At 36.9% G+C, this 25,232-nt stretch overlaps 1 protein-coding gene and 1 non-coding gene across 2 annotated transcripts in view; both read left to right on the plus strand.

Moving 5' to 3' along the window:
• Nucleotides 1–25,232, plus strand: part of LOC134754318 (ecdysone-induced protein 78C) — a 159,304-nt gene that overhangs the window by 84,927 nt on the left and 49,145 nt on the right. The window contains exon 3 of the mRNA XM_063690574.1: nucleotides 23,916–24,037. Coding sequence (XP_063546644.1) covers nucleotides 23,916–24,037 — 122 coding nt within the window. The remainder of the gene's footprint in view (nucleotides 1–23,915; nucleotides 24,038–25,232) is intronic.
• Nucleotides 16,061–16,133, plus strand: Trnas-gga (transfer RNA serine (anticodon GGA)). Its single transcript has one exon. It is a non-coding gene; the product is annotated as a tRNA-Ser (tRNA).

The raw sequence follows: 25,232 nt of genomic DNA on the forward strand, positions 1-25,232 counted from the left end.
TAAAAACGGGACCCTATTACTAATACTTCGCTGTCCGTCTGTCCGTCTGTCTGTCACCAGGCTCTATCTCATGAACCGTGATAGCTAGACAGTTTAAATTTTCACAGATGATGTATTTCTGTTGCCGCTATAAGAACAAATACTAAAAAGTACGGAACCCTTGGTGCGCGCGTCCGACCCGCACTTGACCGGTTTTTAGTATTATACTATAGTCTGGCAAACACAATCTGTCAGTAAGTAAGAACAAAGAAAACTATAGGTACAGTCGAAGGCAAAAATATCGATCCAGACAAATGGCTCAAAAATATGTGAACACGATTTTATTGTCTGAGCGTACACATATTTTTGAGACTTTGGGAATGTATATATATTTATGCCCTTGACTGTACTCATCAATGTAAATGTCGATAGGTTATTGATCTGAGGTCGATACATCACTATGCCAAAAATATAGCCTTTCATACTTAGCAGAAAAGTTAGAAAATATATGCAAAAATCTATATAGACTTGAATGCAAGTAATAATTACATAAACAACATATCGATTTCAATGTTAAGGGTAAGGCCTATATAGTATTTTATACAATCGTGATATAATAGAGAGCTTTTCAGTCGAGTACCGTGTTTAAGCAAAGAAGCTTGCTGAGTTGCTTAAGTTAAGGTACGAGATTGAAAAGCTTGAATTTATCACTATTGTATACAATACTTTTTCTACGAGACAAAAAAATAAAACTTTCAACTAGTAGAATCATATAGGTAAACAAACCAAAAGTATACAGCTATACGCGAGCTGCTGCAGCCCGCGATACCTTCATACTCGTACGCGCCCCGGCCGCCGGGCCTAGCGCCCCCGGCGGGTTGGTCAACGACACCTCCTCGTAACTCATGAGGCTCTGGTACCTGCTCTTTGCTAAATTCAATTTTAAGACAGTTTTTTTTCTCGATTTTGGCCACCGTAGCCTATGGAGACTAACAAGCAACGCTAAGCGGTTTTCGTAGGGTATGAATGTTGCTATATGAAGGGTGTCACATGCGCGTTTCTGACTTATGAAGCAATTGTTTCTACTCCAACATAAAATAAAATGTTTTTGTTGGCCAACCAATCACAAAGCAGATGCGACGCAGCGTGTTTAAGTAGGCTAATTTGCATTGCATCGAGTCTCCTTAAACAAGAAATATTTTATCGAAATGTATGAAGTTCTATTTTCAAAAATTTTATACTTGACTAAACCGTATCGATAAAATTCTTATGCTTGAGTCGGAAGTGCCATAGACTATCCAACGTTGAAAAGAGTAAGGTTGTAGTGTTGCATATGAAGTTGTAATACACAGATTATACTCCACGAGTAGAAAAAATTAATTTCTTCAAAATTTAACAAAACTCACCGATTTAAGGTTATCGGTTCGTGCGTATTTTCTTTTCTTCCTGTATGCGATTTACAGCCCTTGATCACACAATACATTATCACAAAGGGAACTTCAAACCATTACAAATAAAAACTCAGCACGTTTTCCAACAATCTTTCAGGAATAGCAACAATATAATTAAAAAACCCGGCCATGTGCGAGTCGGACTCGCGTTCCAAGGGTTCCGTACATTACATTACACCATTTAAACAATGTATTTTTTATGTGAAATGTCTTTAAAAAACCCGTAGGGGTCGGATCAAAAACGAAGTAAAAGTCCGACTCACGCTTGACTGCACATTTCTAATAGGTTTTCCGGTGATCTATAGGTAAAGATCTATTTTGTGTATTTTTTTCAAAATTTTTGACCCAGTAGTTTCGGTGATAAAGGGGGGGAATGGTAATTTATTGCTTATTTTCTTGAATAACTTCTAAACTATTTATCTTAAAATTATAAAAATTATATATTTCAAATTCTCACAATGAGCTCTTTCATTTGATATGTAACACGATATAGTTTGACAAACTTTATTTTTTAATTTTCTCATTTACCCCCCAAAAGTGGCCCCCGTGTTTAAAATCAATTTGTTTACGTTACATGCCCATCTTTGGGTTACAAACTTACATATGTGTACCAAATTTCAACTTAATTGGTCCAGTAGTTTCGGAGAAAATAGGCTGTGACAGACGGACAGACAGACAGACAGACAGACGCACGAGTGATCCTATAAGGGTTTCGTTTTTTCCTTTTGAGGTACGGAACCCTAATAAACCAAGATGACCGCTGAAATTCCCGAAATATTTCAACTAAAATAATACGACTATGTCAAGTTGTTACAGTTGACACCTACCTGTGAAATAACGAACATATATTTTATTTGGCTGGATTATATTATAGAACCACAATGTATTTTCCTCCTTTCACACTTTCCTTATGACAATACTGAAAAAAACGAAAGAACTTGCGGATTGTTGTCTCACTCACTTATAGACAAAAAGTGATAGCATGTTGTAAATACGATACCTTTTACCAAGCTTTTATTTTTGCCTGGCTTCTATGCTTTAGTTATTATTCTGAGGTAAGGACAATTACATGATATTAATTTTGTGACATATTGCCATACAAAAACAAAAAAATATATAAATACTTTTTAATTTTTTTTGAAGTGTTATCACGGCAGTGACACCTCCAGATTTTTCAACAAAGTAGGCCTCTTTAAGAGGCCTTATTCCTACAAACGAGCGTATTTTGCAAAATGCTTCCTTTTTCATTCAACATTACGACGTAACTATTTGTATTTATTCAAAAACTGTTAACGTTCTTAAATAATCATTTCCTAAACTAGCGGCTGAAATAGTTTGCATTTTCTCTTTTTAAACCTAAAATAAATGAGTTTTCCTGGGAGTATTTTTCAAAATTTGCAGTAAGAAGTGTCGTTTCGGTTGCCAATTTTGCAGTAAACAAGAATCATTTGGTACATGAATGATTACAGTTCAATTCACCATATCTTGTACGAGGGGCTGAAATGATTGAAAATCAAATATTCATTTAAAAAAATTGATAAAATACCTTCCAAGTTTTTTTCATTTTTTCGGTGAAAACAGGGTCGCATTATATTTTTTTATCGCAAATTGTACTTATATTTTGCCCTCAAAATAATATTATAGCAAACTCTTACTTTATGTGAACCCATAAAAAAAAATCATAACTATAGGACCTATTTTCCCGTAAATTTAAATATTTTTAAAAGACGTATAAATCACGCTGCACCGACACTGCACGCTCAGTCTCCGCCGAGAGCGCTTAGGGGACGGACCTGTGCTTGATCGTCAGGCGTTTGTTTCGTTCGTAACCAACGAGCTAGTTCCGAGAAGTGGTGTATACTGCGATTAGAAAATCTTGATCCTTAGGTGATCAATGTAATCATAGGTACATTTTATAGCACAAATATTAAATTTGTTCGCCTAAATATTAAATTTTTATCGGGTCTGTTCAGGGTGCCTAGCCAAGATGCCAACCGTTTACATAATGGTGGATGGTGTAATGTAGGTGTAATGGTTTACCTATAGTTTACATTAAAACCACTGGCCTCTAAATGGGTAGTAGAAACGGGTTCCGTATGTCTTTCCCTTTCCAGATGACCAAGGTGCCTAACCAAGATGCCAAATGTTTAGGTACCTAGAATATAATTTACATTAAAACCAAATCTGTAGCTGGCCTCTAAAATGGGTCATAGAAACGCGTTCCTTGTGTATTTCGCTTTCTAGATGACCAGGGTGCCTAGCCAAGATGCCAACCGTTTAGGTACCTATAGTTTACATTAAAACCAAATCTGTAGCTGGCCTCTGAATGGGTAGTAGAAACGGGTTCAGTATGTCTTTCCCTTTCCAGATGACCAAGGTGCCTAGCCAAGATGCCAACCGTTTAGGTACCTAGAATATAATTTACATTAAAACCAAATCTGTAGCTGGCCTCTAAAATGGGTCGTAGAAACGCGTTCCTTATATCTTTCGCTTTCTAGATGACCAGGGTACCTAGCCAAGATGCCAACCGTTTAGGTACGTATAGTTTACATTAAAACCAAATCTGTAGCTGGCCTCTGGATGGGTAGTAGAAACGGGTTACGTATGTCTTTCCCTTTCCAGATGACCAAGGTGCCTAGCCAAGATGCCAACCGTTTAGGTATCATTAATATAATTTACATTAAAACCAAATCTGTAGCTGGCCTCTAAAATGGGTCGTAGAAACGCGTTCCTTGTATCTTTCGCTTTCTAGATGACCAGGGTACCTAGCCAAGATGCCAACCGTTTAGGTACGTATAGTTTACATTAAAACCAAATCGTATGTGTTTCGCTTTCTAGATGAACGGGGTGCCTAGCCAAGATGCCAACTGTTTACGCTCCGTAGCGAACGAAACGCAACCGTCTCTGTCGCACTAATATGGAAGAGTGATAGAGAGAGATTACCCTATCGTTCGCTGCGGAACGAACGACTGGCATCTTGGCTAGGCACCCAGGTTACCTATAGGTACCAGGTAAGGTACCTATAGTTTATATATTGAATATAATTACTTTATTTTATGTGTGGTATAACAAGGTGTTTTTTTTTTTTAATTGAATACATCACTATACATTTATTTGCATACCCGCTCGTTATAACTAATCGCTTACAAACTCTTTAGAGAATCGTGCACGTTCGTCATGAACACTGGCCACTGACAAAAAAAATAAAAAAATTTAAAAATGTGAATATATTTTTTCTGTGCCGTAAAAATCATTTTGAATATAATTTTGTTGTTAGTTATTAATTAAGACTTGCGATATCGAAAGTTTATTTGAAAAAACCGGCACAGAAAAACATATTCACATTTTTTATTTTTATTTTTATCAGTGGCCAGTGTTTATGACGAACGTGCACGATTCTCTAAAGAGTTTGTAAGCGATTAGTTATAACAAGCGGGTATGCAAATAAATGTATAGTGATCTATACATTTATTTGCATACCCGCTCGTTATAACTAATCGCTTATAAAACTCTTTAGAGAATCGTGCACGTTCGTCATGAACACTGGCCACTGACAAAAAAAAATAAAAAAAATTAAAAATGTGAATATATTTTTTCTGTGCCGTAAAAATCATTTTGAATATCATTTTGTTGTTAGTTATTAATTAAGACTTGCGATATCGAAAGTTTATTTGATAAAACCGGCACAGAAAAACATATTCACATTTTTTATTTTTATTTTTATCAGTGGCCAGTGTTTATGACGAACGTGCACGATTCTCTAAAGAGTTTGTAAGCGATTAGTTTTAAAGAGCGGGTATGCGAGTAAATATATAGTGATGTATTCAATTATGAAAAACACCTTGTGATACCACAGATAAAATAAAGTAATTATATTCATCTGATAGCTTATTAAAGAGGCCTACTTTTTTGAAAAATCTGGAGGTGTCGCTGGCGTGATAATATACTTTAAAAAAAAAAAATTAATTTATATTTTTTTTTTAAGTTTTTGTACGGCAATATGTCACAAAATTAATATCATGTAATTGTCCTTACTACATGCACAATATACGTGACGCACGTCAAAATCGGCTGGCTAGAAAAAAAAATGAAGAAAGATCATATTTCGTTTATTTTTTATTTAACTATAAAGTTTGGGGAGCTGAAATTTGGCATACTCGCTAATAGAAAGACATCAATAAAAAAAATTACAAGCCAAAACTCGCTGGGAGCAGACTCACTTAGATCCTGGCATGGCCTTTGTAAAAAAATTGTGATTCAATATTTTTTCGAGGTAAGTAAAATATTGATTTCGTGGGTTTGAGACCATTATTGATGTCATTAAGCAATGTACGAAATATTTGATATGTCAATTAAATTTGATAGTCGGTTAACTAAATACAATTTCACAATGATATATATAGTCCGTTGGCCTGCTTCATGAAACCCTACCTGATAAAAAAATAGAAAATGCCTACTGTGTACTAGCTGACTTTTAGTAGCTTCAACTGCTCTTGGTCGGCCGCGACTTATCCTATCCGCAAATTTTGTGCAAATGGTAAAAAAGTGGTACACAAATTCATCAAAAAAAATCTTATCGAAAAATATAATGAAACTTGTATGTCAGGATAGCTACCTATGAGGACAGTAAAAAAAAGTGGTCGGCCAAATCCTGTGTTGGCAGGTTCCTGTGTCCGACCGAATTAAATTATGGTACCACGTGGCAGCTACAATCTACCTAATCGAAAAATAGAATGAAAAAAAACGGATTGTAATAGCTAAATTAAACCTGTTGACGTATGTCTTGGTCGGCCTCACCTTAGCCTGGCAGTTTTTGCAGTCCAACCACATTTATAAAAAAAATTTTTTTACTTGAAATATTGAAAATAATATGGTTTCGTCATTGCTTAAACAAATTTTTGAAGCATGTCAGTACAAAAAAAATAATAGCAACAATACAATTGTAACTTAAGACTAGTCTAAAAGTCGCCCCCTAGTTGTCCCCGGCGCGGCGCAAAGGTATCCTGACCCATCACTCTCTTAGCCGCGTTACCACGTTGAATTGCGATGGACAACTACAGGAACGAACCCGCGCGGACGTCAGAATATAAATTAAGTAACATTAGTTCTCGGCCACCCCGCTCGGCCGAGAACGGGCTTGAGGGCTTGAGGGACGTCGTTTTTTAATTGATTATCTTCCCTATTAAAATAAAGCCAACAAAAGAAATGTTTCAAAAAATACCTGTTTTGTATCAAAGTAATTCATGTGGCCGCATGCTTATTAACAAATACTTCGTTAAAATCTGCTTTAAAATATAAAAGTATTTGGCGGCCGAAAACAGGATTATAAAAAGTTAACTAGCTAACTTATGACGGCCGAGAAAAAAGTAAAATTTATTTAGTTTGCGGGCTTTTGGGCCCTTGAAAAAAAAAAACATTTTTACAATATTTTTAGCAGAATCTGTTTTTATACTACGTTGGTGGTCAACAAGTATACGGCCCGCCTGGTGTTAAGTAGTCACCGTAGCCTATGGATGCCTGCAACTCCAAGGGTTACATGGGCGTTACCGACCCTTAAAACCTCCGAATTAAAAGTCGCACGTTGCTAGTTAGGCCTACAAAATGTCTTATTTTTATATTTTGAGTAATGTTTTGGAAAACTATTTACGAGATGTAGGTACCATAAAATTTCCCATTAACGTTCCTTAATGTAATACATTGTACCATTGAATATTTGTTGTTTTATTCAAAAATAATTCATATTGATTGTGAAATAAGAGTCATTTACAAACATAAATACGAGTAACAGCTGGCGACAACTAGTTAACCAGCCGGGCTAGCACATGATTGGCGCGAGAGTATCTCGCCGCGACATAGACTACCCGTCCCCCTTTAATTCATACAGTTAGTAAAAGACGGGTAGTCAATCTGGCGGCGAGATACTGTCACGCCAATCATGTGCTCGGCCTACAGCGGCCGAGAACTAAAAAAAATTACCGAAAACCACCTAAATTACTTCTCTTATATTCTTAATTATATAAATAAAACTGTAATTAGTAACGGATTTTGATACAAACATGGTAAGTGTATTATATTTTTAGTCCAAAAATGAATTATGAAATTGACAAAGATTGGTCGAATACATATATATTATTGTTCATAAAATACATTTGAATTCGAAATTTTGCTAAACTGGCCCACAACCGGCTAAACTACCCTACGCAGTTTGACCAAAAGCCCATCGATCGTTATGATGGACCGACGGGTGATCCATTGTTTACGTACAGTCATAAAATGCGCTAAAGTCCTGAAAAATATGCTCTCAAAACTGATAACTATATTATTTGAAGCGAGACATTTTCGGAGACCATCGTGAGACAGTCGGAGCAAGGACCTCCCTGCATCAAGTCTTTATACCTTACTTACTTACGACTTACCACTATTGGTTTTATAACATTAGGTTCAAAGTCTCTCCGTTATGGTTACATTAGGCACTAGATACCAAAGGAATAGTTTACTTACCTATAAAATTACCACTGCAATAATTATGATAAAAGTTTAACTCACGAAACCACCATACATATGTAATGGGTAGGTAGGTAGGTAGCTGTGGCTTCAAAGCGTGAAAGTATACAGTTTTTATCAAAACACAAATGGTCCGATGAAATTCTTACGTAACATTTATCCTGGTATCGCTTTGTCAGTGAGTAGACTAGGTACCTAGGTACGTTAAGTAGTTGGCGGTACCGGTACGTAGGTACGCTACGCGATCGCCACGGCTCGGCTTCGGCACCGTCCACTGACGCGTCGTTATGCAGGTTAAATGTTTCCCAGACAACCGTACCATCAGTGGAACTATATTAACAAGTATAAGATACGTTACGACGTTAGTAAAAGACAAGAAAGCTTTTATTGTAGTTGCGAGAAAGAGATAGAAATAACTGTTAGTGCAGGTTCAATGATCGAGTCGCGCGCAGTTTGTTGAACTGCAATCATTGCTTTGGGAAAAGGTTAGGGTTGTTGCCGATGTTGGTGTTGCTACCTTTTATATTTTAATTTGTATTGTGCATCAGTAGAACGGAATATTTAACTATAGTAATACGTTACATATTATGTACCTATAATTTTATATATATAATAAATGAGTATATTAGGGGAAGTTTGAAAGTAGCACCAGTAACGGAGAAGATAAGAAGTAGTAGGTTAGCGTGGTGGTATGAATGCCATATAGGCAAAATAATGTTAGGGATGAATGTTGATGGACGGAGAGCGTATGGTAGACCCAAAAAGCGATGGATGGATTGTGTGAAAGAGGATATGAGAAAGAAAGGAGTGAGTGCTGAGGTGACGAAAGATAGAGGAGAATGGAAGAGAAAAACATGTAGTGCCGACCCCACATAACGTGGGATAAGGGCAGGAAGAAGAGAAGAGAGAATTTTATATTTAATTATGCTATTTAAAAACATTTATTAAATATTAAATAGAATAAAATATACTTAAGCCAATTTTTTTAAATATTTTAATCATTGCTATAATGAAGCCATGATAAATGTTAAAATTATTGTAATATAAAGAGCAGCAGTATACTTCTGTTGACAATTATGTATATCCAAATTGATTATGCCAGAAATAAGATATGTTAAATATCAGTTTAATAATGATGGAGCGAGCCTACTGCTCGGCTCGGCTACAGGCCTACAGGCAAGGCAGCCCTGTGTTTTAAGAAAGTGTCAGGCACGGGCCCACTAGACCAGGACAAGCCATCAGCAACAGAAAGCTCCGCAAATCATTACCTAACTACATATTAGTCAATAAGTGACAGGCAAACATTCTAATCGAGTGGCTACTTTTGCACATTTCTATTGAATATCATATCACTTGAAGCACCAGAACTATTTAAATGCTTCTCAAAATACGAAAGAATATTTGTTTGCTTTAAAAAGTAAGTATGTAATGGTTAGTTTCAGAAAGTAAGCGTCATCTTCATCGTTAGCACAGTCAGCATTCATATCAATATCACCAGTAACGTAACGTACTCGTACAGCTATGAAATAACGTGCCAAAACTATCTGCTACCCTCGAATACTTTTTGAAATAAATAGATAAGAGTTCGTGTTCAATAGTATCTGTAACAGTCATATTATCTCTTTTAATTTGTTAAGCAAGCAGAGGACGGTAGATAGGTTACTTTTGATTTTGACCCATAGTCTGATACGATAATTTTGATTATATCTGTGTCTGTACCTAAGCCACAAAAGTCATAGGGACAGTCGTGTGCAAATTTTATAAATATACATTTATACATATGGAGAAATAGTATATTGTGTCACAAGGGAGCAAAATGACATATTTACGGCGAGTGCGTACATTTAATCCTGAACGAAGCGAAGGATTCTAACATAGAATCTTGAGCGTAGTGAGAGATTCAAGTGATAACGCCCAAGATGGAAATAATTTTTCACATCACCTATTCGAAAAGGGAACTTTTCTTCCCTGCTAGGAGGGATCAAAGTGGCACTTTTCTGTTCAAGGACATTTTGTTGCCAGTATGAAATATTGACACAAAGACATATGAAATTAGTATGCAGATAATCGATTACAATTTCTTTATAATCGATTACGTGCATACAATTTTTCTAACTTAAATAATATTTTGTTGTAATTGTAAACAATAAATGTAATTAACGTATTTTAAATTAATTAATATCATATTTAAATTAAGTAAATTAATTAATTAGCGTAATATTTACAAAGAAACGTAAAAACACTTGTTTAATAATTTAATTTTTATTTTGACATTTTAGGTCTCCTTAAACGCAGCCATACTTGTCTATGCAATTTAAAAAGTTTAAATTTAAAAAAAATTGTACAAATATTTCACAAAGCATTATGCGGTTCTGTATTCTGTATAAATTTGTAAATACTTAGTTTAAATCAATAATAATTGGCCTTTTCATCTGTGTCAGATATTTTAAGCAGCATCCCGGTAACGACACTAATAATAATAAATATAAGTGATATCAGTCTTCATAGTGTTCTTCCGAAGATTTGGTTCAAAGGGGTAAGAGCTAATTTGTTATCAGAAAAATCTACAAAAATAATGTACTTGATTTTCATTGTCTCATTTTAGTTATTTGCTGCTGTTTTTGAAAATATATTAGGTACATAATTATGAGCTGTAGGTACTTTTAATTTGTCACTACAGTCACGTCTGAAAATATCGATACGGACAAAGTGCCAGAAGTATGTACCTATACTAAGGTCGTGTACACATATTTTTGGCACTTTGTCCGTATCGATCTTTGCTTAAAATAATAATGTTTTGAAACCTAATATATGTTAGTATGTAATTTCCTCATAGGTGATGTGAAAATCAGTATGTGTCACATGGTAGCAAAATTATTTTCACCTATTTCTCAGGATTCTATTATAGAATCCTTCGCTTCGTTTAGGATTCAATTGTACGCCCTCGCCGTAAATATGTCATTTTGCTCCCTTGTGACACAATCTACTATTGCTACCATGTGATACATACTGTTTTTCAAATCACCTATGAGAAAATTATTATGTTCTAAAATATTAATTACCTAAAAAAATAGTATGCAAAAAAGAAAAAAAATCGTGTCCTAGAACAGAAAAGTGCCACTGATCCCTCCTAGCAGGGAAGAAAAGTGCCACTTTGATCCCTCCTAGCGGTGAAGAATAAGCCCTTTTTCGAATAGATGATGTGAAATAAATATGTGCCATTTTTAACCAAAAAGGTACTTATTGTCGGTTGTCAATAAGGCGCTATTTCCATAAAGCTTCAATTTGAAATCAACCTTATCAAGCAAAACCAATAGAATACATAGATTATGTCTAAGCCAACCCTGCACCGACTTGCACGAGACAAGGTGTGGGAGTGACACAATAAAAGCCATGTTTTCATAGAAATTGACGCTTATGTTGACACCTCCATAACAATTATATCACTCATTCTGACAGGGTGGTGATGGTGATCCCTCCTGAGTCCTGATTGGTATTAATTAGCAGCCGGGTCGAATAGTATGTGCAGTTTCGAAGATGGATTAAACATCTTTCATCCTGAATTATCTTTAAAGAAATAATTAAATTTTACTCATAGGTAGGTGCTTACATTACATATAAGAAGCTTTTATTAAAGTGAATATATACATTAACGGTGAAATCAGGTACGAGTAAATGATTATCCTATATCACCCAGGAACTGGTTCAAGAAAGAGAAGGTGCTTTATCACACATGATTATCATGACTTCAGCGAGTTGTTCATATCGATAATTATATTGCTATCCTAACCCAAATCAGTCTTCTGTATCCAGCCAGTTTTATTTTAGGATACACCCATAGAGATACAATAGTATCGAGATGAAATGGGGGAGGGGGGAGATGACCGTACGAGATGCTCTTATGGAACTTTCAGTAGGAGTAGCAGAGAAAGCGCTATTATTGTTTGTCCTGTCATAGTCTCACTTTTCCTTTCTGCCTACTTCTAAAAAGTCCTAAGTGACGTAGCCGTTTTTGTTTCCAACCGTTTTTATGGTGCGTAACAATAAAACCGACCAAATTACGTTGGTTGTTTATGGTATGTTGTCAGGAATGTTAAAACGTGTTTTTAATTTTGACGCATTGCATATGTTCTGTCCCTCACGGGCGCACGCGTATGACACATCTGTATAATACTAGGTGCACCAGAATCAGGAATACCAGAATCAATAAGATCAAAATCGAGACAGGATACTAGCCAAATCACACTCGAACATTCGAGACTTATTGCAATTTCTTCACTCGTCTACTTGGTTATACAGACAGACACAAAAACCACACAAGTTGTCTCTTGTTGCCTGTCTACTATACGCGAGCGAGGCTGATCAACGTAGTTTTGGCCTGCATACAAAATTTGAACACGTTTTTCACATAATAGATAAGCTGCAAATGTTTTTAAGTATTCTTATAATACAGGGTGTAAATTCAGTCACCTTCAATTAATACCTATATATAGGCCATACTGTGCCTCTTTTACTATGGTACCAAAACCAACCCCGAAATCGCGAAAAATAAAACTGACTATCATACAAAATATCAACAGACCAGACAAAATGTATGAAACAGCCAATATTTTTTCGCGATTTGGGGTTGGTACCAAAGTAAAAGTTGCTCAGTATGACATATATATGTATGTAATTATGTATTCACCCGCAGGTAGGTAACATAATTTTTAATACAGTTGCTCAAAAAGTGCTACTTTACGTAGCTGTTTAGCGTGCGGAAAGTTGGTTTTCGCGTGCTTTTTACTTTTCAATTTTTTTTAAATTTATTCATGTTCCAATTCATGACTACTTATTGATGAGTGTTAATATTAGTTTCCCTACTATTAATGTAACAATAAGAAAAATATACATATTTCATTTTTTATTACTTACTTCTTCATTATTATAACACGTTTATTTTTTAATATTGAAAAACCGTTCTTAATAAGGTCTGTCTGAATGGAACAGAACGCCTGTCAAAGAAGAGGCGTTTTTTTGGACTGCCTCGCGCCCCCCGCCCCCGCCCCATCAGCGCGTGCGCAACGAGCGACGAGGCGGGCGGCGCGGGCAGTGCACGACGTACAACCGCCGCGGACACTCGTGCCTGAGGAAGGATTCCCAAAGAATCCGAAACACACCCCCGCGTCCAGCTCCCAAGGAGGCATGTCGCTGCGTGAGAGGTGGTGCGGTAGGCCCTCACCATCCTCTGGGCCACCACCCTCTGCGGCCGACGGAGCAGCGCCTTCGTGGCCTCCGTGGGTCGTCCGGCCCAGATTGGGGCTCCTTAGAGCGTCATACTCCTGACGACCCCCGCATACAGCCGTCTGCATGGGGCATTCGGCCCCCCTAGGTTGGTAATGGTAATGTCAATGTCAATGATGTCATAGAGTTAATAATATAAAAGTATCGAATTCCTTACTTGTTGTTTTTCTTATTTTTTCGCAACTGTATTAAAAAAACGTCGTTCGATAGACGTGCGGAAATGTCATTCTTCACTCATCCCGGTCTCGGTACTAGTGAAGTAATGACCTGCTTTCCGCACTAGCATCGAAATGGACTATTACACCCTGTATATCGCTTTAAGCTTAGATGATTCCATAACTGGATTTTTTACTCCGTCGATATTACCAGTGGCCAGTGGCCACATAACGTGCAGTCGGGGAAATACTGCGTAACTTCGAAACTTCAAAAGTATGGACCCCACCGTAGACATTTTTGGCGCGGACCTCGCGGGAGAGTTTATAGACCGCGAGCCAGGAATAGATTTCAATGACCATAGCCTCAAGGGTGAAAACTCGTAGTTAGCCACTTTCTGCATTACGGCCTTCAGGGTATCCGCTGACGGTATTTGCACCGGGATACAGCTGGCTGACGATATAATTTATTCACAATAGCGTACAAACAATCATCTGACCAAGTATCAATCGGGAGGCGATGACAATTTTTTTACGTGTTTCGGTGGCTGCCATGTCACCCACCAATGTAGCGGCAGCTGACGTCCACGAGGATTAATTAAACATCGCCCTTAACCACTTTACGAGTTTTCGGCCGGGATGTGATGATGACGTACCTAGATAGATCAATAATGTACAGTCAGCTGCAGAGAAAAGGCACCCCCCCCCCCGCCCCTGCATACAAAGTTCTGTAAATTGGTATGGGCGTGGGGTACCTTTTCTCTGCAGCTGACTGTACAACCTACGTACCCTCCTACGTACTACCTAATTGAATGCTACATTTTCCTGCGTTTTTAGGGTTACGTAGTCAACTAGGAACCCTTATAGTTTCGCCATGTCCGTCCGTCTCTGTCTGTCCGAGGCTTTGCTCCGTGATCCGCTAGAAAGCTGAAAGGCATGGTTATATAAATCAATTAAACCGACAGTCGTACAATAAAATGAAATAAAAAACTTTTAGGGTACCCGCTACACGTAAAGTGGGGGTGTTTTTTTTCGCTTTAACCCTACAGTGTGGGGTATTGTTGGATAGGTCTTTCAAGACGAATAGGGGTCTTCACTCTTCAACAAAAAAAAAATACAGTATATTTCTGGAAATAATCGCTCCGAAAGAAAAAATTATGTGTCCCCCCACCCCTCTAACTTTTGAACCATGGATCCAAAAATTATGAAAAAAAATGGTAGAAATAGAGCTTAAGAAAGACATTAAATGAAAACTATAGCAAACATGATCGGTTTAGCCGTTTTTGAGTTATCGCAATAAGTCTCCCCTTCATAATAAAAAGACGTACTACAGCCACAGCTAGTTAAACGTTATTAAGACATTAAATGGGTTTTAGTTATTTGGCATTACTTATGTAAATAAAGTAAAATGTTACATAAAAATTGCTTATTTTACTCATTCAATTGTTATTTAATATTGAATTTCTCTAAAACAGATTCATTGGGTTAATGAGTAATGCCGTTGCCTATTGGCTACCTATATGTTTTTTTTCATAAATATTGCAATTTAATTTATGTTTTTCGCTATGGATTATTATGATCATGCAGGGTGCGTAGCCAAGATGCCAATCGTTTACGTTGCATAGCGAACGAAACGCATGTCTCTGTCGCACCTATATGGAAGAGTGATAGAGGGCTAGTACCGTATCGTTCGCTGCGGAGCGAACGATCGATTGGCGTCTTGGCTAAGCACGCACCCAGACATGCGAAGTCTCCGATTGAAAGTAAGTCCTAAGAAAAAAACCATGCCTATACGTCTGTTACTTTAATTTAAATTAATGAAATTTGCTTTCTCTTTGTGGTGTCCTCGTATTCGATATGAAAAGAGTGAAATGTGAAATAGATCCGTTGGTTAACAATCTACTATACTATTAGCTCCCGTTTAGCCTATTGCTTGTGACGAAAGGGTAACTACGGAACTCTACACTGAGTATGGAACGACATGCTCTTGGCCGGTTTTATTAGAAAACATGTAAACTAATTCTATGTAGTAAGTATTTATATTTTCTTTTGTAAAAATAACAAAAGACTCATTAAAGTCTCCTTTCTAACCTTCATACCTTCTAGTCATAACTGAATCGCGGAGGACAGTAGTCACCTCGTCATTGTGTCCACATTTCTTGTGTTATTTTTAATAGGTAGTTTTCTTTGTTTTAAGTGACACAGAAGTTAAAATAGTTATTTTCACCTCAGCAGCTCGAACAAGGGTACTTTGCTGTTTAAAAACAGTGAGCACTCACTGTGTGAGACAAAATGACATTCAAGTGACAAGTGACAAGTGAGTGAGTGATGTGAGTGATATTTATATTCGAATATCATTTCAACGTGCGGGGCCTATACAAGTTCGAAATACTTCGATTTTATTCCCTCTGTCCCTTTATTAGCAAAACGAAAGAGACAAAAAAAAAGTTCAAACGTTTAACGGTATATTAGGTTTATAATAGTCCCCTAAAATAAATCAAAACGCATCTTTCCAAAACACGCGTATGAATTCGTAATAATTAGTTAATGAAAAAAAGTCTAAAATTTGATAAAAACTATATTTTACGTAAAAAAGTATTGGGAACATCAAATTATTTTATTAAATATTTTGATGTTTTTTTTTCTTACTAAGATGGCATATAGTCGAGAAATTGGGACGGGTACCGCCGTGGCGAGGTGGCCTAGGGGTTCATGGCGTTAGCCGGGATAGCTAAAGATGCCGGTTCGAATCCGGCCTTCACCACTGGAGGGCTTCGTCACTTTCTTTAATATATGACATCTATTACAGTTTTTAATTTTATATTTTACGTATTTTACTGTAAAATTAAAGTAATGAATACAAAGATTATCATGAAAAAATAATAGTTCTTTTTTTAACAATCTCCACTATAGTTCACAAATACAACAAATAGCCGCCGTCCGGAATTCGGACCGTTTCATAAGGGCCCTCCACGCTCATGCGCGAATCACGGCGCGAAGCCGCGAACGTAAGTGTGGCGTCGATTTCGCTGATTGTTCACGCCTTCGCGCCAAGTTCCCCGTTTTTTGTCGGTTTATTAGCCCGCGTCAAAGGAGGCGCGAAGCGAGAACTGGCAAGACTCCACATTACACACTATTTTGACTCATATGTTGCAAGATAAATAATAATATTATTATATAAAGCGGCTATATTTTACGGTTTTACAACAAAACAAAATGGACAAATAGCTAAATCACGTATGATGCCATAGATAACTAGCAGTTAAACTCGATCACCTGATGCTTTTCCGCCATCTTGGCGCGAACCAAACTGCGAAATCGCCGTGAAGTTTGCGCGCGAGTGTGGAGTCATACGTCAACGTCGCTCGCGACATGTTCTCTCCGCGAAGTCGCGCCGCGAGTCTGGAGGGGCCTTTACAGTTTTTTTTTCCAAAAAAAGTTGTCTATGGAATTGTTAATTAGGCCCCATTTGCACGAGAGCTTAAAAAGCGATGCGTCTGTGACGCACCCATAAGTAAGAGCGAGAAAGAGATATCGCTTTCTCTCTCTTACTTATGAGTGCGTCGCACACGCAACGCTTTTTAAGCTCTTGTGCGAATGGGGCCTCAACGTTCGTTATTTCCATATTATTTCATTGAAGTTTATTTCGTTTTGTTAATGTATTTTATGGCGGTAATTAAACTTAATTGTTAGAATATCTTATGAAAACATGAGTGAAAAAGTGATGAAGAACGATTACATTTTTTCAGGTTGTATTTTTCCTTCCAAATATGTTCTCACTGCTGAGGTGAAAAATCTTGTGTACTACACGAGATCAAAGTTACATCTCGTGCGCTTTTGAGTCCCTTGCAATGGACAAGATTCTAAATTATAGAATATTATAGAATCTTTCGCTTGCACGGGACTCAAAATAAGCACTCTATAACTATTGTTATACAAGGGTGCAAAGTTGTATTTTACCCGTGAGTATGGAATTGAAACACGAGCAAGCGAAAGGAGTCTATAGTTCTAAAACAGACCTGAGCGTAGCGAGTGTTTCAGCACACGAGAAGTAAAATACATTTGCACCCGTGTGTAACACAAAACTTTTCACCTCACTATATTGGGGAAAGTGCAACATCCACAGGCGTTAGAACATCTTCATCACTGGAATCACTCATTTTGAATTGATATTATAACAGAAAACTGGAGGTTGTGTATTTTTACGCAATTTTTACGTGAGTCAGTCGGTGAGAAAAGTTTTAAAGTAAAATTAATGTTTGTTGACAATGTTGACATTTCTAACGATGCGTTTTGAAATTGCATCGAGTTAACTTGTGCGTTCAGAATTATATTCAACATCATTATAAAAAAACATATGTTTCTTATGGAATTTTAAGGTTTATGACTTAAAATTATTAAACAAAGCTAAATTTGGTATTTTTTATTAAATTCTCAATCCATTTATTTATGATAATTAATATCGAACGAGCCATTATAATGAGCGTTTTACGTTTTGTTATCTGTCAAAAGCTACTTTAACACGCTCCATCCAAGATCAAATGACTTTCCCCACTAGTGGATAAAATGCGTTTTTACCCACTTGTTTTAAAGGATAAAAGACGGCTTACCAAGCTAGTGAGGGGAAAAAATTCTTGCGCCACATTTTGTAAATAATATTTGTTGGCAAGTCCAACAGAACATACTTGTTATATAATGTATTAACTCCTTTTTACACTCTGTTATTTTACTTTTTCTGTTTCCATGTAAACGGATAACAATTAGAATCTATCCTTCACATTCACCTTACAGGTGCTTACATTGTGTGTGCTTTAAATATAATAAATTGTGACCATCAAGACGGGCTTTCCTTCCTCGCCTTACTGAACCAGACATTCCACCTCACCGCTGAACAATATTAAATAAGATTGATCCATTAAAATAAAAAACCGGCCAAGTGCGAGTCAGACTCGCGTCCCAAGGGTTCCGTACATTACACAATTTTTAACAATGTTACTACTTCACATAACTTCAACAGTTTCCAAAATATGACACTTTCAATGATACGCTGATTATTTTACATTATCCTGAATAACTCGAAAACCAAAGAAGATCGAGGACTGATATTAAGCGTAGTGTTCTTAGGTCCTGCCAGTACCAGGGAGGTGTCACTTCGCAGTTTAGGTACATTTGGCCGGCGCGCCTCCCGGGCAGGCGGATGGCAATGGGCTGCCGCTCGACTCGAGCAAAATTGAAAATACATAATGCCTTCAAATCCTAAATCTATAGATATTGTTCTGTTTACGGATGTCTGAATAAACGAAAGAACAAGGAAGCAGAAATAACATTTTTTTAAATTCACTGACATATTTTCAAACGAATAAGTACTTCTGTGGCATACCTACTTCCGTGAGAATCAGACATACTATCTCCGGATAAAAAATAGTACATTTCGATGCTAGAGCGGAAAGTATGTCATTTCTTCACGAGTACCGAGATATCTTGCCACGAGCTGTAGGCGAGTGGCAAGACTCGGGACGAGTGAAGAATGACATTTCCGCACGTGTATCGAACGACGTTTTTTAATACAGTCGCGAAAAAATAAGAAAAGCAACAAGTAAAAGGAATGGAATTCGGAACGTTCGGAACTTTTATATTATTAATTCTGTGACATTATTGACATTGACATTATGAAGAGGTGTTTTTCGTCTAGCTTTTATTCGACTAGAATAGATTTTGTTATTATTATTGAACCCACTTCAATGAAAGTTTTTTCTTCAAATGCATGTTCTATAAGACAGAAATAATTGTAAATATTAAAACATTGTACTATTATTACCTAAATATCGTTATTTACGATTATTTGTGTATCGTATATTTATAAAAACAATATCTAATTTTGCCTTTGGAAACTTAAAACATTCTTGCAGTAAGAAAATACGCCTCTTCTTTGACAGGCGTTTCGTTCTATTCAGACAACTTATTAAGAATGGTTTTTCAACATTAAAAAATAAACGTGTTATAATACTTATAATGATGAAGAGGTAAGTAATAAAATATGAAATATGCATATTTTTCGTATTCTTACATTAACAGTAGGTTTTATGTTGATAACGACGTTTAAAGGAAACTAATATTAACACTCATCAATAAGTAGTCATAAATTGGAACAAGTAAAAATTTAAAAAAGTTGGAAAAGTAAAAAGCACTAGTTCGCGAAAACCAACTTTCCGCACGCTAAACAGCCAAGAAAAGTAGCACTTTTTGAGCAACTGTATTAAAAAATATGTTTACAGAACCAACGTTTGTAATTCCTACATATTTATCTTAAAAATAATAAATCAGTAGGTATAGGTACAAAAACTTGTGGCGTGACAATCCCGACACTCGCAGCTCGGTTATAAAACTGCGGCGCGCAAAGAAGATTCACGGTTCGTGCGCGGTTATAAGTTTCAATTTTGCTTGCAGGCGGCGAGTATAGATATAATTTTATACCTAAATCTGACTTTTGTGAAGGAGTGAATTTTCTGTACGGTAGTACTATTAGTTATTCTGTGCCAGTACACCACCTGAAAGAATGACCAAATGCGTCGTTGGGGGTACTTCTTGTTCGCTTAGCCTGCTAGACCCTTTAGAACTTAATTGGTCCAGTAGTTTCGGAGAAAATAGGGTGTGACAGACGGACAGACAGACGCACGAGTGATCCTATAAGAGTTCCGTTTTTTCCTTTTGAGGTACGGAACCCTAAGAATAACTTTACCCCATTAAAAAGTATAAGGGCCCGGGCCCGCGACGAGGTTTCCGTCACTTCTTTTTCTATGACAGGTGATCGGTGATCACGTGATGTCTTCTATTGAAAACTGAAGTGTCGGACGTCCCGGCCCGGGTCCGGACCGTTGTTGCGTGAGTCATCCTTAAGGGGTTCCCTGCGGTTTTCATCGATTTTTGACAAGTTTTGAGCCGTTACTCCTACATTTGCACTACAGATAGAATTATAAGACCAACTTTCGCAACTAGATTGCTGTGAAGGATCTTACATATAAGAAATCTACATATTTGGGGCAATTTCTATGAAAAGTGACCTTATTGTCGATGGCGCTTACGCCGCACAGCGTCGCGCGGCATTATATTTATATCGGAGCATCGTTAATAATGGCGTTAGCGCCATCGACTATAAGGTCCCTCTTTATAGAAAATACCACATTTGGGTTCGTCTTTGACGTCTCTAAAAACTGGTCATGAGATTTTAATTTTAAACTAATTAACATAATAGCCAGAAAACCAGTTTTTTGGCCTAAAATTGTTCAACTTTAATGTCAAATATCTCGAAGACAATGAACTGAAGTAAATATGGGATACAGGTAGAAGAGCCGGCTGTAGTTTCGAACCAACGTGATACCGCGATGAGATGCACAATGGTTTCCCATAAAAGTGATGCTAAGTCCGAATTTGATAGTCTGCCACGGCGGAACTTGCCGAAAGTACAAAAAAGATAGCCACTTCCGGTGCGAAAAATGGGGGGTCATTTAACCCATCTGACACTGCAATAATAGCTATGTCATCAGTTAGAAATTTACTGGTAGATACAGAAAATCGAAATCTGCCAGTATGATTCCTTCCGGAAGTGCTTGGCATACGCTCTCAAAGGTGACCATCGGGACCCCTAAATTAACCCATCTGATACCAGCATGAAACCAATTCCAGTCGGTAGAGATGAACCTTCTCTTCAGGAATATATAAGTCTGCCAGGGCGTTTTCTGCCGAAACACCTTGACATACGAGATTTTGTGGCGCAACATCCGTGGTACCCGTATTTCGGAATTGTACATATTACGGACATTTCAAATACTGCAGGCTTATTAATTTATTACTCTATGCTTATATTTGTATATTATTACGTTATTAATAACATATATTTATAATAAATTAAGTTAAAATAAATTAAATAATGTGATTAATATGATTGATAGTCATTGAATTAGCTATATGAATCGTTTGTCTTTGTCTGTCATTTTGACTTATGTATTTGTAAGAAAAGGATAAAACATAATTTAACTAATTCAGGCTCGTAAAGTTTTACGAATAAGGGGGTATTCATAGCTAAATCAGGCTTGTAATGCGACATAAAATGATTTTTGGTGGTTTCTTTTACGCTCGAGGCGTTTTTTCACCTATTTGGTGTATCTAATCACTATCTTATGTAGGGGAGAGAGGGGCAAGACGAGTAAGACGGGGTAGCGGCTTTATATGGCGACACGACTGACCAACCATCAGAATCCCGTTAGTGCATGACGATGCGTCGCCATCATGGCAATCAGTTCGCACAGTGACCGGCTAGACAAATGGTGTCGTTAATTATTTATTTGCAAAAAAACTGTTTTTGCCATATTCCTTGTTATGTCTAGGGTTCCGTACCCAAAGGGTAAAAACGGGACCCTATAACTAAGACTCCGCTGTCTGTCTGTCTGTCTGTTTGTCTGTCCGTCTGTCACTAGCCTGTATCTCATCAACCGTGATACACATGAAATTTTCACAGATGATGTATTTCTGTTGCCGCTATAACAACAAACTATAACTAATTGTTTATAACACCTGTATTCATTACCTGTAATGCACAATTGATGAATAAATGATTCTAAATTATTCTAAAAACATAATAAAATAAATATTTAAGTGGGGTTCCCATACAACAAATATGACTTTTTTGCCGTTTTTTGCGTAATGGTATTATGGTACGGAACCTTACGTGCGCGAGTCCGACTCGCACTTGGCCGGTTTTTGTGTTTTATTTGGTTTGCGTTTGTTTCCTTATTATCACCAGCACATATATACTGTTAATTTATTCCTATGGCCCAGCAATCACGCCAACAGCTAAGGACTTGTTTGGTTTCAAGTACGGATTTTTTTACAAAAAACATTCGAATTTCATTAGGCACATGGGGCAAGATGGGGTACATCTTGACGGTCGTAGTTTTAAAGTGATAAACTGATGAAGAATTGCGGATTTGAATTTATTTATTCTTCTCTTGTAGAACGGCGAAAAAGTATAAAAGAAAGTCAAATAGAGGAGAGTGGTTAGAGGCCAAGAAAAAAGCGGCGGATGCTGTTATAAAGGGAAGATGGGGTACATGTTAGCTGTAAACACATTTTCTGTCCCTCAGACGACTTAAGAAATAAAAGTAAAACAGTTCGTGAGAAGTTATCAGACGATGGACCCAATAGCCAAAAATTGAAGTTTTGTTTAGGCCCTAAATATAATATTTCTATGAATCATTCTTATCTTGTCCCGTAGGGGTTCCCCATCTTACCATACCAGAAGGCATTTTTAATTTAATTATCTAACTAGAGACTTCCTAGTAAGTGTTGATTATGAAAGACTGATTACCAAAGATAAAAATAAAAATAACAAAAACTTAAAAAGAATAGCATTTTCAGTTTTATTGGACTTGAAACATTAAGTATTCCGTCATGCCCACCTCTCCCCTACATTTCTTGACGTTGACGCAAAAATGACGTAGTTTAACATTCAGGGTGTTGTTTTACAACACTACAAATTGAGATAACTAATCTATTGACGACCGGTCTGGCCTACTTACTGCCTGCAAAGCCGATGGTCTTGGGTTCGAATTCCGATAAGGGCATATATTTGTGTGATGAAAACATATATTTAATCCTGAGTCATGGTTGTTATCTATGTATTTAAGTATATATTTATAAGTAAGATAAGTATATATGTATATCCTCGCCTAGTACTCATAATACTCCCAATATTTATAAATAACAACAGAAATATATCATGTGTGAAAATTTCATCTGTCTAGCTATCACGGTTCATGAGATACAGCCTGGTGACAGACGGACAGACGGACGGACAGACGGACAGACGGACAGCGGAGTTAGTAATAGGGTCCCGTTTTTACCCTTTGGGTACGGAACCCTAAAAATGATGTAAAATGTTCATATTTGGATTATTGGTAAAAATCGTCCTTGACGTTGAAAATCCTGTCTTTTCACACCCGTTTATTTATATTGTTGATTTGTCCTATAAAGAATGTCCTATAATATTATAAGTAATAAAGCCTTGATCGTGATATTATAATAGGGATGTTTTCTGTGTTTAAAAGAAATTATTTTACACCATGGACGAAATAAAGCACAGGATAATTATTATAAAAACGTAGAGAGCAGGTATTTTGGACACAACTTGTATTTAATAAATCGGATAGAACTAAAAAAGTAGGTGACTTGACCGTGACGTTCACTTTTCATATAAGTTCCATAGTTTCTTATCGTTTTGACAGTTCGTAAAAAGGAACTGATTTGACTAGTAGGAACTACCCTATTATTATAAGTTATCACAGAGTTTGTTATCATGTACTACCTATTATTTGCATTAAGCAGGAATGTAATCATATTTATTCCGTGTATCCGGTGTCAAAATCATAATTGAAACAAAAATTATAATAGGTATTGCCACAAGCGAAGTGTTTATGACTACAATATATTATGGTTTAAATAAGCATTTAGAGGTAACGTGACGTGTTGTTTGAAATACGACATTATGTAGTCGGCAGGTACGCCGCCGACAGCGCCAGCGCGGGCAGCGGGAAGGCGGCAGCGCCGTGCAAGGTGTGCGGCGACAAGGCCTCGGGCTACCACTACGGCGTCACCTCCTGCGAGGGCTGCAAGGTAGGTCTTTGCCGAACTTATCTCCCGGTTTGATGCAGAGCGGTAATTCCCAATATTCGGTAATTATTCAATATTCGGCAAGTTTTCAATACAACTAGGGAACAAAAGAAATTATTTTTCCCCTCACTAGCTCGGAAAGTTGTCTTTTATCCTTCAATACAAGCGGGGAAAAACGCGTTTTATCCACTAGTGGGGAAAGTAATTTGACCTTGGATGGAGCGTGTTTAAGTAGCTTGACAGATAACAAAACGTAAATCGTTTATGATAATGATTCGTTCGATATTAATTATCATTAAATAAATGGTTTGAGAATCTAATGAAAAATACCAAATTTAGCTTTATTTAATGATTTTAAGTCATAAACCTTAAAATTCCATAAGAAACGTTTGTTTTTTTATAATGATGTTAAATATAATTCTGAACGCACAAGTTGAGTCGATGCAATTTCAAAACGCATCGTTGACATTTCATACGTCAGAAATGTCAACATTGTCAACAAATTTTTTACTTAAAAACTTTTCTCACCGACTCGCGTAAAAATACACAACTTCCAGAGTTTTCTTTTATAATATCGTAAAGAAATGAGTGATTCCAGTGATGAAGATGATCTAACGCCTGTGGATGTTGCATTTTCCTCGCTATAGTGAGGTGAAAAGTTTTGTGTTATACACGGGCGCAAATTTAATGTATTTTACTTCTCGTGTGTTGAATCACTCGCTACGCTCAGGATTCTATTTGAGAACCACTCGCTTCGCTCGTGGTTCACCTATAGAATCCTTTCGATTGCTCGTGTTTCAATTCTACACTCGCGGGTAAAATACAACTTTGCACCCTTGTATAACAAATAACTATTAATTAATTTTGCCTAGCCTTTCAAAATATAGCACACACTAGAGAATTTGGCAAGGGTACCGCCGTAGTGTGTTCCTGCTAGTTAGTTAGGAACCTGAAGACGCGGGTTCGATTCCTCCAGAACTTTTCAAGTTACTCTATACCAGGTAAACATTTTCCGTTATCATTAAAACGCATGATGAGTCGCGTTGAATCTGTTTTGATTATTTGGCGGGGGTTGAAAATTAGTTTGCGAGTCCCTTGCCTTGATCTGTTTATTTTTAGGGAATTGCCTAAGAAGTGGTTAATCTTTTGCTGCCTATTTAAGTAATTGAAGCGTTTCCGAATGGTTTGTTAGAATCAT

Source organism: Cydia strobilella, chromosome Z, assembly GCF_947568885.1.
Source record: "Cydia strobilella chromosome Z, ilCydStro3.1, whole genome shotgun sequence".
Classification (NCBI taxonomy): Eukaryota; Metazoa; Arthropoda; class Insecta; order Lepidoptera; family Tortricidae; genus Cydia; species Cydia strobilella.